A 16,838-nucleotide genomic window follows, 5' to 3' on the forward strand; every position below is an offset into this window, starting at 1 on the left:
CTAAGTAATTAATTACTTTTGAAAATAAGTAATCAGTAAAGTAACGGGATTACTTTTTGGGGAAGTAATCAGTAATTAGTTACTGATTACTTTTTCAAGTAACTTGACCAACACTGTTTATAAGCAGCATACTTTTGTTTTGAAAATGTTAATAATTGATAATGTTCACTTAAGTCAGTTTAATAAACATACTATTAAATACAACTCTTATTTTAGGTTGTCAAAATCTCCTCAAATTCTGCACTGCTGTATTAGACCTCCTCAGAAATGAAGGTTTATATGAAAGGAAAGTTTTGCATAACTGGAGGTATTGATCATACTATAATAATGTTTTGTTTAGACTTTTTTTTTTGCCGGGATTAAAAACTACTTTTTTTATTAAGAATTTTCTGGGGATGAGAGGGAGGGAAGACTACGGAGTGGAGTGGAAAATGAATACTCTGCAACACAATAAGCAGCAGGACTCCAGCAGCTGTGGAATTTTAGTGTTGAGGGTACTTATTAAACAATTGTATTTAATTATGGCTAACTAGAATTAAGATAATAAATTAAAATTAATATAACATATCTTACAGTTTGCAGAACACTGCTTTCTGAGTGGAGAGGTCCCTAAGGTGCTGTCCACTCCAGAAGCCGTTGGGCTACAACGTATTTGAATAACTTGTGAACTTCTAGAACATCGAGGTAAGTTCAGTTATGTCCTTTTGTATTGCATTAAGTATTTGCCATTTTAAAAAAGCTGTTTGGTTAAACACCAATGTGTTTCTAGGTAATGCTGAGGACTATTGTGTGGTTTGTTCCATGCTGGAAGGTTGATGTTGAGTCCAGAATGATTGAAATGGTAAAACAAAATGAACATCATAAATGCATAACGGTCATTATTTTTTAATTATATTTATAATGATAGTCCCTTCTCCCTCTTCAGGTGCAGTGTGACTTTTGTCACAGATGGGCACATTTCGGATGTGAGTCGGAGAGGGGGGTTAGAGTAGGTTCGGCCGGATGGCTCCTCAGCCTCAGTTGGACGATAGGGGTATATGGTAGGGCGTGGTCTGTGGTGCCGCTGCAGGAGCAATGGACCTGCAGGCCTTTGCAATCATGCCTCGCCGGCTTTAAAATCTGCACTGGGTCCTGAGAGTTGTTAGTGATGTGAGTCGGGCTTTGAGCTGGAAAGCTGCAGCTGACGGAGTGTATTTGTAGCAGCAACCAACTGTTGAATAAAGTATGCTGAAAAGCATGTTCATGCAAACATCGAGTCTGCCGTGGTGTGCTTACAGTGCACTTGCATGTTTCCATATTTGATCCATCTTGGCAAATGCAGGAGTGATTGCATTTGAACTCATGAAGTAGCAAGGCTGCTCTGCGTAAAAACGGGCGTTAGGTCTGAGTTATTGGTCGGTATTATAACCAATGATTGAGCTGCTGTTTTTATCCAGTTAACTGGACATTGCACATTGTTACTAATGTGTAACACTGCACATACAGCATGTAGACATAATGATAATGTGCATTGAGTAAATGGAGATATGAACTGCATTATGTCTGTCAGTTGTTTTTTCCTGTTTCCTTTAGTCATATTTGAATTTTGCTTTAAAAAAAAAACAATTTAACCACATGGCAATTACCCTGCCATGAACTTCTTTCAATAATATCTTTAATCATCTGGTTTTGTTGACACCAGTTTTTTTTTTAATCAGATATATAAGAGTTATGTAAATGTGTTGGACTGTTTAGCATATTTAGGATTTCTTTAAATCAAATTACACCAAACATTAGCAAACGTATTTATTTTTCAGATATGACTGTCAAAAGGTATGGGGTGCCTTTGAGCAGGCCTATGTGAACAAGGATCCATGTAACGTTCCAGTGGAAGCTTATGATCCCCTGATTGTTGCAGCCCTCTTCAATCCTCAGTGCAACCGAGTAATAATCAATGATTACACCATCTCAATCATCCCATCTGCCATAATCATGGATTATTTGTTTAACAATGCATAATTATCTGTGCTTGTGGGTTAGACGATGTTCTGGAGCAAAACAAAGGATGTGGTCCATGGTTTCACAGACAAGAGAGATTGTTTTTTTTCACTTTGGAGGACACTCTGTTGGGATTTGTCGTGGATGGTCTGACCTGGTGTGGAAAAGAAGGCAGCAACGGTAACACTCTCAACTCTAGATAAGACTGTAGATAAACACTATCAGGCTACAGAAAACAGAAACTTTTTTCTAGCTTCCTCTTTGTAAAAAGACTAAAACCATGGTAGAACAAAAATATCAAGGTTCATTAATAGCACCTTTTTTCCCAACAAAACTTTTGCTAATAGTTTAAGCACAGCTCACCAGAGGGCACAGAAGATGTTTTAAAATGCACGACCACCTTACAGTAATATATGTAATAATAAATTAATCAGTTGATAGTAATAATAAACTCAAGGTTGTTACACCCAAATGAAAGGTTTTAATTTTTTCAAATTTTTGGTTTCAGTGCAAATTCAACAAACATATACTTTGTAGACAAGCCACATTTATCAAAGATTTAAAAAAAAAAAAAAAAAAAACTTTATCTTTGAAATAGAAATTATGTGTCTGTTAAAACACGTTGTCTCCATAAGCTTGGTCATCAGGGATGTGTTCCCTATGAGGTCTCAAAGGTTACACTTTGTTCCTAGTTTTGGGAATAATTGATTATGCAAAATTGCTTTGAATAAACCAGCATGTTCAGGTTTTATTCTTTACTAATTGATGCAAACACACTATAGAAGTGATTTTACATTTGAACTACTCAGAGAAGATTTTGAGTCAACACTCTGATTAAGCAGCTGTGTGGCTAGTTTTGTCTTTTTTTCTTTTCTGTCCATTGTAGTTATGTAGTGTAGTGTAGTGATTTCTCTCCTTTGTTGTATTTTACTTTGAGCTGCTAACCCAAGAAAATATGCATGTTGTTGTCATAGGTACCTTCACTACTGGGTGTCCTGGATGGTCAGAGTGTGAAAACAACCCTGTTCGCTCATTTTGGATTCGTGCCTCTGCTGCTGTAAGTTTTCAACATGAATTTACTAACTTTTCTTTCTCTCTGTTAAACAGGATCGTCTTGAGGTCGTGCATTGGTTAAAATAACACACAAGTGGGCCGCAGAGTGCAGCAAATCCCTCCTGAGTATAAGTGACGGTGATGGAAGAAAAGCAATGTTCACGCTGCCTCGTTGTCTGTCAATGAGTCTTCGTGTCGGTCTCCATGGAGCGCTCTCCTTAGTGAGCAGCAGCCCACACATTCAAAGGAGCCCTGCTTTGGTTGAGTTTGGCTGGGTTTTACTCTGTTGTGCAACAACCAACTTTTCCCAACAGTTGAAAAACAAAGCAAACAAACACACAAATATTCTTTGATTCATAATTTTTTCGAGTTCAGTGAATTGTGCAGCAGTCCCAGAAAAATTGATTTGTACTGTGTGTAATTGTAGTAGGAATTTGAGTTTAATTAAAAAACCAAACAAAAAAAAAAAAAAACATTTTGAAGGTCCTTATAAAGCACAAAAGGAGGAAAAAAGGAAAAATACCAAAAATGGTCACTTAGATGCTGTAATTATGTGGAGGCATTGTGCAAATGCAAGTAACACATAGCTTTAAATAAAGTAGCTTTTGCATTACTTCAAAGAGCACATAAATACCATAAAGTAAGGAAAAGATAAAGTTGAGTGAACAAATTAATTAAAGGTTTTTATAAATGAAATGCTGTTTTTTCCTAGATTACTCCGCCACCAAACAGTGACATCTCCAGAGACTAGCGAGTAATTGTTTTGCTTGGAATTTGTTACGTTTGCCTCCTAAATCTTTCCTTGTGTGTGTGATAATGTTAGCAAATCTTTCCAAAGCAGTATAACTTGTTTTGCTCCTTTGTTGTTTGTTAAAGAGCGTACAGACCTGTAAAGCTTGGGCGAACTTAAAGGTGAAATATAAGAAATGACTGGAAAAATGGCCACAGTCGCATTAAAAATGACATCTGTGAAATTACTGCAACATTTGGACAGTAAAATAATTTTAAATACAACATTGCATCATAATGGTAAAACCTCAGTGATATGTGGCAGCCTCATACTTCCTGTTATGAATATAATGATGTTCACATAATATTGATCTTTGGAATATGAAGTGCAGTCATTTCTCTGAATAAGGGACTTTAGAAATGTCCAATGTTCCATTATCACATCAATAGGGACTTCTTCATGATTGATAAACCTCACTTTACAGGAAGATACAAATACCTAACTGTAAATTCAGGATAAAATATTGTGTTAATTTTTGTTTTTAGCTTTTTTAGTTCTTACAAGATGACTGAGTGTTTCTTTAAAATCCCCTTTGAGTGTGTATAATTTGCAGATCTTGCCTGTGGTGATGTCACAGCAATGCTAAGTGGATCCATCGACACACCGTTCAATCCAACAAGGTAGGACTGCTTCTGCTTCTCTGACAGTTTTATGACTTTTACTGAGAAAAGTAAAAGAATCTCTTTTCATTTAGTGGTAATTAGAGCCACCAAATAATTTAACAGTGATATATGTGGTCAAAGGAGCTTGCAAAGAAAAGCGTCTGGACTTCTTTAAGTTTACTTGAAGACGTTTCACCTCTCATCCGAGAAGCTTCTTCAGTTCTAAGGTCAAATGGTGGAGAGTCCCAGATATAAACCTAGTGGGAGTATCCCCCCACAGAGGGACAAAAGGACCCCCTGATGATCTTCTAATCGCCTGAGCCAAGGTGTGAAACTGGGTGTGGGTCCCAATCAGCCAGAGTTTCGGGTGTGTTCATTGTGAAACCTGGCCCCACCTTATCATGCGAATTCCTGAGGTCAGATGGCCCAGGATGTGAGTGGGCGTTAAGGCGTCTGGGAAGGGATCTCAAAACTGGATTATAGATGGCAGAGAGTTGGTGTCGTAAACCCCCGCCTCTGTTCAAAGATGGTCGCTCACAGTGGACATAGATGGCTTCTTTCACTCCTCTCTCAAACCATCTGTCCTCTCTGTCCAAAATGTGAACATTGGCATCCTCGAAAGAGTGTCCTTTATCCTTAAGATGCAGATGGACTGCTGAGTCTTGTCCTGTGGAGGTGGCTCTTCTGTGTTGTGCCATGCGCTTGTGAAGTGGCTGTTTGGTCTCTCCAATGTAGAGGTCTGGGCATTCCTCGCTGCACTGTACAGCATACACCACATTGTTAAGTCTGTGTTTTGGCGTTTTGTCTTTCGGGTGAACCAGTTTTTGTCTGAGCGTGTTGCTGGGTCTGAAATGCACCGGGATGTCATGCTTGGAGAAAACTCTCCTAAGTTTTTCTGATACACCGGCTACATAGGGGATGACAATGTTGTTGCGTCTGTCCTTCTTATCCTCCCTCGCTGGTGTCTGGTCTTCTTTTCTGTGCCTCTTTGCTGACTTTAAGAACGCCCATTTAGGATAGCCGCACGTTTTGAGTGCTTCCTTTACATGTGTGTGTTCCTTCTTTTTTCCTTCAGGCTTAGAGGGAACATGTTCTGCCCGGTGGTGTAGGGTCCTAATTACTCCAAGTTTGTGTTCCAAAGGGTGATGGGAGTCAAAGAGGAGGTACTGGTCCGTGTGTGTGGGCTTCCGGTAAACTTCGATGTTGAGTTTGCCGCTCTCTTCAATGTGCACAGCGCAGTCCAGGAAAGGCAAACAGTTGTCCTTTGTGTCTTCCCTGGTGAACTTGATGTTTTTATCCACAGCGTTAATGTGCGCAGTGAAGGATTCCACTTCTTGTGTCTTGATTTTGACCCAGGTGTCGTCCACATATCTGTACCAGTGGCTGGGTACTCTTCCTTTGAAAGAGCCAAGAGTCTTCCTTTCCACTTCCTCCATGTAAAGGTTGGCTACAATAGGTGACACGGGGGAGCCCATGGCACAGCCATGTTTTTGTCTGTAAAAGCCTTCGTTGTATTTGAAATATGTAGTGGTGAGGCAGAGGTCCTCCTCCCAGTACCTCCTCTTTGACTCCCATCACCCTTTGGAACACAAACTTGGAGTAATTAGGACCCTACACCACCGGGCAGAACATGTTCCCTCTAAGCCTGAAGGAAAAAAGAAGGAACACACACATGTAAAGGAAGCACTCAAAACGTGCGGCTATCCTAAATGGGCGTTCTTAAAGTCAGCAAAGAGGCACAGAAAAGAAGACCAGACACCAACGAGGGAGGATAAGAAGGACAGACGCAACAACATTGTCATCCCCTATGTAGCCGGTGTATCAGAAAAACTTAGGAGAGTTTTCTCCAAGCATGACATCCCGGTGCATTTCAGACCCAGCAACACGCTCAGACAAAAACTGGTTCACCCGAAAGACAAAACGCCAAAACACAGACTTAACAATGTGGTGTATGCTGTACAGTGCAGCGAGGAATGCCCAGACCTCTACATTGGAGAGACCAAACAGCCACTTCACAAGCGCATGGCACAACACAGAAGAGCCACCTCCACAGGACAAGACTCAGCAGTCCATCTGCATCTTAAGGATAAAGGACACTCTTTCGAGGATGCCAATGTTCACATTTTGGACAGAGAGGACAGATGGTTTGAGAGAGGAGTGAAAGAAGCCATCTATGTCCACTGTGAGCGACCATCTTTGAACAGAGGCGGGGGTTTACGACACCAACTCTCTGCCATCTATAATCCAGTTTTGAGATCCCTTCCCAGACGCCTTAACGCCCACTCACATCTTGGGCCATCTGACCTCAGGAATTCGCATGATAAGGTGGGGCCAGGTTTCACAATGAACACACCCGAAACTCTGGCTGATTGGGACCCACACCCAGTTTCACACCTTGGCTCAGGCGATTAGAAGATCATCAGGGGGTCCTTTTGTCCCTCTGTGGGGGGATACTCCCACTAGGTTTATATCTGGGACTCTCCACCATTTGACCTTAGAACTGAAGAAGCTTCTCGGATGAGAGGTGAAACGTCTTCAAGTAAACTTAAAGAAGTCCAGACGCTTTTCTTTGCAAGCTCCTTTGACTACGATGACCTGGATGACTGAGAACCTTCACAGACAGTGATATATGTGCTGAGTTTAAGCTAAGTTAAGCTGTCATTGCACATTAAAAGAAAGGCTATTAATAAACAGTTATCACTGTCTTTGTTGCAGAAAGTTCAGTGGTTGTTGTAAAAAATATGTTCTTGCTCTACAAACCAAATCAGGCTTAAATGTTTGTTGTCTCCTCCTGAGGACCCGGCCTTCGTGGTCTACGTAGGCTGGGTCCTCTAAAGGCCGGGTAGACCGGAAGTGAGCAGCTGTGAAATTGGACGGTCTAGCCTTCAGTTTTGCGTCACCAGCTGTCTCAGTGGAGTTTAATAATCTCACCCCTCTGCTCCTTGCTATCTAAAATATAACTGACGAAGCCTACCAAACATCAAACTAACAGTCACAAGGATGTGCTTGTGATAAACACTACAGCCAAACAAATTCAAGTAAATAATTAGAAAATAATCAATTTTTTTTTTAGTTTAAGTCTAAGGCCTGACCTGAAACATGAACATAGACACACGGGCATACACAAGACACAAGCATCATTCCCACCCTCATCTACACATATACAAATACTTACCCAGTTGCCCAGCATCTAGACACACCAAAATGAATGCTGTACACACACTCACGCTCCCATACACCCTCTATTCACTCAGGTCCAGGCACCAATACCCCAACATTGGCAGTCTTCCCCAGACGAAGGATATGGTCCCCACAGCAGCAGACTAGCCCACCAGCCCAGACACCGACTGGACGGCCAGCTCCTCCTCCATCCAGTCCCAGACAATGAAGAGAGAACAGGGGTGTGAAAAGACCCTGTGCCTCACTTCGCCTGCTGGTATGTGGCTGAATGAAGAGACCTAACTCTGGATGCCATTCAGTATGCCCACCCCCAAAGCCCTATATGTATGTGTCATTAGAGTGTAGGTAGTATGTTGATTCATTTGTCATAACAGGTTGAAAATGTAGTTGAAATAAAATTTAGTATATTTCTGAAAATGTTTTCTGTTGTTTCATCACATGAAAGATAACGTTTTAAACTTTTATCTGATATATATATGTATATATGTGGAGAGAGAGAGAGAGAGAGAGAAAGCGCCGTCATCCTGCGTCTCCATAAATAGACGTCCGCGCTCGCACGATAGTGACAGTAAACAACATTTTGTTGAGCAGACTATATGAAATAAAAGTTTATATATGCTTGGGTTGACGTTGTACCTTAAGTCCAGCAGACTTTTAAATACATGAGCACTTGCTGCGTTTCAACCCTTTGCGCATTTACCTCCTTTAAGGTTGTACAGGACTTCTGATTGGAGAGAGCCTGAATAGTTTGTGTGCGCGGTCATTCCGCGTCTCCATAATAGACGTCCGAGCTCGCGCGATAGTGACAGTAAACAACATTTTGTTGGGCACACTTGTTAGACAGAAGTCTACATTTTTACGACTTTTTACGCATTTATAATGGAGCATGAGCAGTCTCGTCGACTGGGGAAACGGCGGAGGAAACGCTGCGTAATATTAATTGTCAGCGTTGTCCTTATTGTTATTGTAATCATCGCCGTGGTGTTGGGACTGACTCTCCGTCACAACAAAAGTGAATTTGAATCTACATTTTTGTCTAGGTGTGAGAAGTTCGATCAGTAAGTGGTGCTATTTCAACACTTTTTTATTTACTTTTTTGGGATTTTCAGACGCACGCACATATGATAAAAGACACATGATCAAATTAATAATGATTAATCACTGAATGTGTACATGTGCACTTGCATGTTTCCATGTTTGAGCAATCTTGGCAAATGCAGGAGTGACTGCGTTTGAACTTGCGAAGTGGTAAGGCTGCTCTGCTTAAAAACAGGCGTTAGGTCTGAGGTCTGGTATTGATCGGTTATAGTCAATGATTGAGCTGCTGCTGTTCTGTATCCAGTCAGCTGGTTTGCACGATGTTAATATCTAATAGTAATGTATACCACTGCACATACAATACATAGACATAATGATAATGTGTCTTGAGTAAATGAGATGTGAACTGCAGGTTATCCGTCAGGTGTTTTTGCCTGTTTCCTTTTTTGATATTTGAATTTTGCTTGTTACACAATATGATATCAGCAGGTGCACATTCAGCGTCCACGGTCTAACCACATGGCAGTTACCCTGCCATAAACTTCTTTCAGTAATATCTTTAATCATCTGGTTTTGTTGACACCAGTTTTTTTCGTTAGTTTTTTTTTTAATATCAAATACGCCAGTTTTTATTTTTTTGTTGTTATTTTTTTAAATTAAATATATAAGAGTTATGTAAATGTGTTTGACTGTTTAACATACTTAGCCTTTCTTTAAATCAAAATACACCTAAACATCAGCAAACATTATTTGTTTTTCAGATATGACTGTAAAAAGCTGTGGGGTGTCTTTGAGCAGGCCTATGTGGACAAGGATCCATGTAAAGTTCTAGTGGAAGCTTATGATCCCCTGATTGCTGCAGCCCCCTTCAAACCTCAGTGCAACAAAGTAATAATCGATGATTACACCATCTCAATCATCCCATCTGCCATAATCATTCATGATTTGTCTAACAATGCAGTGTTTGTGGGTTAGACGATGTTCTGGAGCAAAACAAAGGATGTGGTCCATGGTTTCACTGAGAAGAGAAAGGATTGTTTTGTCACTTTGGAGGACACTCTGTTGGGATCTGTCCTCGATGGTCTGACCTGGTGTGGAAAAGAAGGCAGCAAGGGTAACACTCCCAAAGCAGCAGATAAGAATCAAAGTTGATTATTTGAACAGTGCAACAAACTACACACCAGCGAAAGAGTACCAGAAGAAGTTCATATAAGTCATGCCAGAATCTAAAAATATATGTAATTTGTCGTGCCAGACATGATTTGTTATTTGTGTGGCCTGTTGTTAAATTTACATACCAACAGCAAGTCAGGTCATGTCAAGGTTTTTGAGCCCTGAAATTTAAGGAGAATTTTGTAAACTTGCCACATGCAGACTACACTCACACACAGATCAGATAAACTGTGGTGTTCATGTCCTCACTTGTTCTGAGAAGATCGCCGCTTACACAAACGCTATCGCTTGAGAATGATCAAGAAACCTTGTAACGTTAAACAGTATCAGGCTACAGAAAACAGAAACGTAGAATTCTACAAGACTTTCTATGTCAGCAGAGCATCTTTCTAGCTTCCTCTTTTTAAAAAGACTCATTAAAACCACAGTAGAACAAACATATTAAGGTTGATTAATAGCACTTTTTCCCCAAATAAACTTTTCCTAATAGTTTAAGCTCAGCTCACCAGAAATGGCACAGAAACTGTTGTAAGATGCACGGCCACCTCACAATGAGGTATTTAATAATAAATGAATCAGTTAATAGTAATAAAAAATTCAAGGTTGTTACACCCAAATAAAGATTTTTTTTTACTTTTGGTTTCAGTGCAAATTCGGCAAACACATCCTATGTAGACAAGCATCATTTATCAAATATTGTTTTTAAATAAGTTTATCTTCGAAATAGAAATTATGTGTCTGTTAAAACACATTGTCTCCGTAAGCTTAGTCATCAGGGATGTGTGCCCTATGAGGTGTGAAAGGTTGCACTTTGTTCCTAGTTTTGGAAATAATTGATTATGCAAAAATTGCTTTGAATAAACCAGCATGTTCAGGTTTTATTCTTTAGTAATTGATTCAAACATACTATAGAAGTGATTTACCTTTGAGCTACTCAGAGAAGATTTTGAGTCAACACTCTGGCTAAGCAGCTGAGGGTGGACAGCTAACATAAATGTGCCCTAGCTTTTTCTTTTTCTTTTCTGTCCCGTGTCGTTATGTAATGTTGTGAGATTTCTTTCCTTTGTTGTATTTTATTTTGAGGAGTTAACCCAAGAAAATATGCATGTTGTTGTCATAGATACCTTCACTAGTGGGTGTCCCGGATGGTCAGAGTGTGAAAACAACCCTGTTCGCTCATTTTGGATTTGTGCATCTGCTGCTGTAAGTTTTCAACATGAATTTACTACATTTTCTTTCTCTCTTTTAAACAGTATAGTTCTGAGGTCGTGCATTGGTTAACACAACACACAAGTGCACTGCAGAGTGCAACAAATCCCTCCTGAGTATAAGTGATGGTGATGGAGAAAAGCAATGTTCACGCTGTCTCGTTGTCTGTCAATGAGGCTTTGTGTTGGTCTCCATGGAGCGCTCTCCTGAGTGAGCAGCAGCCCACACATTCATAGGAGCCCTGCTTTGGTTGAGTTTGGGTTTTACTCTGTATTGCAACGTCTGATTCTGTTGTGCAACATCTAAAACTTTTCCAAACAGTCCAAAAAAAAAAGCAAACAAACACACAAATATTCTTTGATTTATATTTTTTTCCAGTTCAGTGACTTGTGTAGCAGTCCCAGAAAAACAGAATCAAGATTTGTACTGTGTGTAATTGTAGTAGGAATTTCAGTTTAATGTAAAAAACCCATTATGAAATTGATCCAGAATTGCTCAAGTAGATGCTTTAATAATGGGGATGCATTATGCAAATGCAAGTACCACATAGCTTTAAATAAAGTAGCTTTCGCAGTCATTCAAAGGGCACATAAATACCATAAAATAAGGAAAAGATAAAGATGAGTGAAAAAATTCATTAGCAATGAATTTTTATGAATGAAATGCTGTTTTTTCCTGGATTACACTGCAACTAAACAGTGACCTCTCCCAAGGCTAGCGAGGGCTTGTCATGTTATGCTTGGAATTTGTTACGTTTGGCTCCTAAACGTACCGTTTTTTGGGTGTGTGATAATCTTAGCAAATCTTTAAAAAGCAGTATAACTTGTTTTGATCTTTTGCTGTTCATTTTGTTGTTTGTTAACAAAATGTACAGACCAGTAAAGCCTGGGTGAACTTAAAGGTGAACTAGAAGAAATGGAAAAACTGGAAAAACGACCACAGTCGCATTAAAAAATGACATCTGTGAAATATTGCAACATTTGGACAGTAAAATAATTTTAAATACAACATTGCATCATAATGGTAAAACCTCAGTGATATGTTGTTGCCTCATACTTCCTGTTATGAATATAATGATGTTCACATAATATCGATCTGTGGAGTAAGAAGTGTAGTCATTTCTCTGAGTAAGGGACTTTAGATATGTCCAATGTTCCATTATCACATCAATAGTGATAAACCTCACTTTACAGGAAGACACAAATACCTAAGTCTAAATTTGGGACAAAATATTGTGTTACTTTTTAGTTTTTTCTTACAAGATGACTGAGTGTTTCTTCAAAATCCCATTTGTGTGTCTGTATAGTTTGCAGATCTTGCCTGTGGCGATGTCACGGCAATGCTAAACGGATCCATCAACACGCCATTCAATCCGACAAGGTAGGACTGCTTCTGCTTCTCTCACAGTTTTATGACTTTTACTGAGTAAAGTAATGTTTTTCTTTCAGTGGTAATTTACAGCCACCAAAAATTTAACAGTGATATATGTGCTGAGAGTTAAGTTATCATTGCAGATTAAAAGAAGTGCTATTAAAAAACAGTTATTATTGTCTTTGTTGCACAAGGTCAAAGGTTGTTGTGAAAAATATGTTCTTGCTCTACAAACCAAATCAGGTTTAAATGTTTGTCTCCACTCTGGGTCATTTTGATGTAGGCTGCTTCATTTTCATTTATGTCTCAGTCACACTAGAGTAAAACTAGGAGTGCAGCGTCCTTGCAACTCGGAAAGAAATCAGCACACTTGAAGTTGCAGTTGAAGAGTTGACTGCATTGAATTTTCTTAGCAATCAGCAGCCAAATTCAAATAGTTCAGTTCAATTCAATTCAGTTCAATTCTATTTTATTCATACAGTGCCAAATCACAACAACAGTTGCCTCAAGGCACTATATATTGTAAGGTAGAGCCTACAATGAATAAGTACCAGCTAACTTATTAATGCAGACAGATTCAACACACTGCAGTCAGTCTGTCTTTCTGCTGTAGAGGACTCGAGTCGACTCGCTGCCCAATGGTTTTGTTCTAGATTGGTATAAAAAGGCAAAGTTGATGGCCACCTTTGTCACTTTGCAGTTAAATTGCTGTCCTGCAGGAATTATATCAATATTTAGTTTCTTTTTCAAATCTATGAAATTCTGGCTGCACTCTGAATATAAGTAGTTAATATAGATTTGTTATCTAACATAAAATGCTGTGTGTGCTGACAGACAGACACAAACAGATTGCTTGTAATTGCCAAATTGGCCTCATTTAATCACAAACTGATAGGAGACTGATTCTGTCTAATTGCTGTTTTATCGCCTGTTCCTCATCTTAAGAGCAGCCATTTCAAAAGCTCATGGCTCAAGTTCATTGTAGAGGGTCACAATACCTGCAGTAATGCCACGGTCTACAACCCCTAGTGTGACTGCAACATAAGGAATTCTGCATTGAGAAGTGACTACTGATTCTTTTAGTACTGCAGAAATTCTTTAAGAGTGTGTCGTAGGCTCAAGTGCCACATAGATGAAAAAAAATCAGTGTTGTGGTGATAGCAGCATCTAGTTGAATTTTGTACTCTAAGCTGCTGTTCTTTTTTTTCTTTTCAGTATTTTTGCAAGCGTTGAGGTGCCGAGGTTTAATGCTTCTAGGGTCAAGAAGCTGAATGTTGTTATGGTCATACAGAAGAACAACATGTAAGATTTTCTCTTTATACACAAATCTGTCACCACAATGTGCCTCCAATATTTTAAAATTGATTCTATATTCACTGCTTCTGTTCTGTTTCTAACTTCTTCAGATCAAACTGTAATCATTCATCCTTGAAGAATTTGACGCAAGCACTAGATACAGGGATAACATACGGTTGCAAAGACGTGTCTGAGTAAGTACATGTGCGTTACAGTATCTGTCCTCACAAAACACAACTGACCTCTTGTTATTATCTTGTAATGTATTCAAACAGATCTCGTATTCAGGAATGTGGTGCCAAACCAGAGATACCGTGTGGAGACTGCTGGTGAAGATGTCTGATGTCAGTCACAACATACTAGTATTCAGCCACAGAAACATTTCTAGTGTTTCCTTTTAACTTTTTAAATAAAATTTGAGAATGTTTGTACATGTAAAATCTATTTTTCTAAACATGTATGTTTCTAATACATTCCAATATGACAATGTACATTTTAATTTTATGGGATCTGAAGTTAAACTTCTTTGTTTTTTTTAACTAAACAAATTGAGTACCACAGATGCCATCTCCTCGTTGGCAGAATATAAACTATTTTTTCAATAAAATGCTGATTAAATGTTTTTTGTTTCAATTAATGTTTTTGAGTCATTTTAAACATGTACATTTCTAAAAACATACCTAGATATAAAAACACACAGTGGAAGACCATCAGTCATGGATTGGTCTCCCCAGAGCCCAAACCTCAACAGCAGTGTGGGAATCATCTTGACAGAGAACAGAACAAAACGCAGCCAACATCTAAAGAAAAACTTTGAATGTCCTTGAAGAAGCCTTGAAAACTCTTCCTGGAGACTATTTAAAGAAATAACAAGAAAGCTTGCCAAAGAGAGTTCAGGCTGTGTTGAAGAATAAAGGTGGTCATACCAGGTATTGACTTTAAAGGTCATTAAAATTGTACAAACTCTTGTCTTATATACTATATTCATATAAGGGTCGATATATTATAATTAGTGCTAATGGGTGAAAGTGAAAGCAGTTGACCTTTTATTTCAAGTTGTAAAGATCTAAACTAAATCCATGGACGGCTTTATAATAACAGTGTTAATGGAGTGGACGAGCACACTGACAGGTTTGACAAACAATGACTAAATTATGATGCAGTCAATGTCAACATAGAGCAGAAGTGTTTGCAGCATTTAATTTGGACACAGCATCTTATTTGTATACTGGACCATAGTAGTGCTATAGTGGGTAAAAATACAATAAAACTGCACTGAGGACAAATTCCTTATCTTTAAAGTATTTACCTCACAGGTAGAAACATGGGGTTTTGCCAGTGAGCCTTTAGCTTGGAGATTCTTCTTTAGAATCCTCCTGAAACAAGACGAGACTTCCAACATGAAAGTGAAATTCATTAAGTAAATCCAAACAAATTCAAGTAAATAATTAGAAAATAAAAAAAAAAAAAAAGTTTAATGACCTGTACAGACAATTACGAGTTTGTAACTTTATTTTATTTTATTTTTTTTGACATTTGGCAATGTATAAATCAGAATTGTTGTCTGAAGGCCAAAAATAATTGGCCCCACCAGGAAGGCACCAGGAGTGACCCAGTACACACCTGAGCAGCCAGCCATGGACACTGAACCATCAATCCACTGGTGGGGACACCAGCCACTGGCAGGGTGTGTGGTGGGAGGAAATAGGCCCACCTCAAAGAGCCTGAGATGTTCTAAGAGAGGTGGAGTCTAAGGCCTGACCTGAAACACAAACATAGACACACGGGCATACACAAGACACAAGCATGATTCCCACCCTCATCTACACATATACAAATACTCACCCAGTTGCCCAGCATCTAGACACACCAAAATGAATGCTGTACACACACTCACACTCCCATACACTCTCTATTCACTCAGGTCCAGGCACCAATACCCCAACATTGGCAATCTGCCCCAGACCAAGGATATGGTCCCCACAGCAGCAGACCAGCCCACCACCCCAGACACCGACTGGACGGCCAGCTCCTCCTCCATCCAGTCCCAGACAATGAAGAAGAGAGAACAGGGGTGTGAAAAGACCCCGTGCCTCACTTCGCCTGCTGGTATGTGGCTGAATGAAGAGACCTAACTCTGGATGCCATTCAGTATGCCCACCCCCAAAGCCCTATATGTATGTGTCATTAGAGTGTAGGTAATGAAAGCATCTAAGTTGTGGAATAACATTGAGACACAGGTGGCCAGAAGAGGAAAGAAAAGGAATGCCTCACCTGCACCTCAGTGATGTTCCTGATCCACTGGGATTTTCCCACAGAAACACTTCTAGAGATTACACAGAATGTTCTGAAAAACAGAAAATATCCAGAGAACGACAGTTCTCAGGAATCTATCTTGTCTTGTATCAAATGATGGTGGTGTTGGTGTAATGATATGAGGGATATTTTTTGACAACTTTGTACAACTTCACAGCTACATAAATGTTGCTGCTAACAATGCCCACCCCTTTGCAAACACAACTATAAAGGAATGGGCAGCTCAAATAATCTCAAACTGCCTTCTTGAGCATAACAATGGGTTCACTGTATTCACATGGTCTCCACAGTCACCAGAGCTCAGTCCAAAAGAGCACCTGTGGGATGTGGTGGAATGAAAAACTGAAATCATGGCTCTGCGGCCAACAAATCTGCAGCATCTGTGTGATGCTGTCTTGTTGATAGAACCCAAAATCTCAGAGGAATCTTTCCAGCATCTTAAAAGTACGCCAAAATGAATCCAACCCAGCACAACCGCGGAATTCCTAAAAAAGAAAAATGTCCTGTGAGAGTATGTATCAAGGGCATAGATTTGGCATGGACGGAAGGGACATGTCCCCACCAATAATTTGATCTAGTGGGTAAGAAAAACAAGATAAGAAAAACAAGAAAAAAACGATCTGTCGACGTCTCATTCACCTAGCGGTTCAGAAGGAGTTAAATTACGTTCTCTACTGGAGTCCTACGTCATGTGACAAATATGGCCAATGTGATTGGCTGTGCCTTTCAGGGAGCTCTGTTTAGTTTTAACAGCGGCAAGCCTGAGCTGCGAGGAGGAGAGGAGGATTGATGATTTGACTGATGATTTGGTGCTATAGATTAACTAGTATTTA

The 16,838-nt window shown here is 39.5% G+C and overlaps 1 protein-coding gene and 1 pseudogene across 2 annotated transcripts; both read left to right on the forward strand.

Moving 5' to 3' along the window:
- Positions 1-829: 829 nt before the first annotated feature.
- LOC146380516 (ADP-ribosyl cyclase/cyclic ADP-ribose hydrolase 1-like) lies at positions 830-7,749 on the forward strand (annotated as a pseudogene).
- Positions 7,750-8,207: 458 nt separating this feature from the next.
- On the forward strand, positions 8,208-14,322 carry LOC146380517 (ADP-ribosyl cyclase/cyclic ADP-ribose hydrolase 1-like). Of its 2 annotated transcripts, none has more exons than XM_084939662.1 (8): positions 8,208-8,660; positions 9,402-9,528; positions 9,616-9,754; positions 10,934-11,016; positions 12,329-12,402; positions 13,609-13,695; positions 13,800-13,883; positions 13,978-14,322. In XM_084939662.1, the coding sequence occupies exons 1-8, from the start codon at positions 8,482-8,484 to the stop codon at positions 14,030-14,032; spliced, it is 828 nt and encodes a 275-aa protein (XP_084795788.1). In that variant the 5' UTR covers positions 8,208-8,481; the 3' UTR covers positions 14,033-14,322. The 2 variants fall into 2 exon arrangements, with proteins under 2 accessions (XP_084795788.1, XP_084795787.1); XM_084939661.1 differs by having other exon boundaries at positions 8,213-8,660; positions 13,965-14,322.
- Positions 14,323-16,838: the final 2,516 nt, after the last annotated feature.

The sequence above is a fragment of the Perissodus microlepis genome, chromosome 9 (assembly GCF_051167445.1).
Source record: "Perissodus microlepis isolate ML-2025 ecotype Zambia chromosome 9, ASM5116744v1, whole genome shotgun sequence".
Classification (NCBI taxonomy): domain Eukaryota; kingdom Metazoa; phylum Chordata; class Actinopteri; order Cichliformes; family Cichlidae; genus Perissodus; species Perissodus microlepis.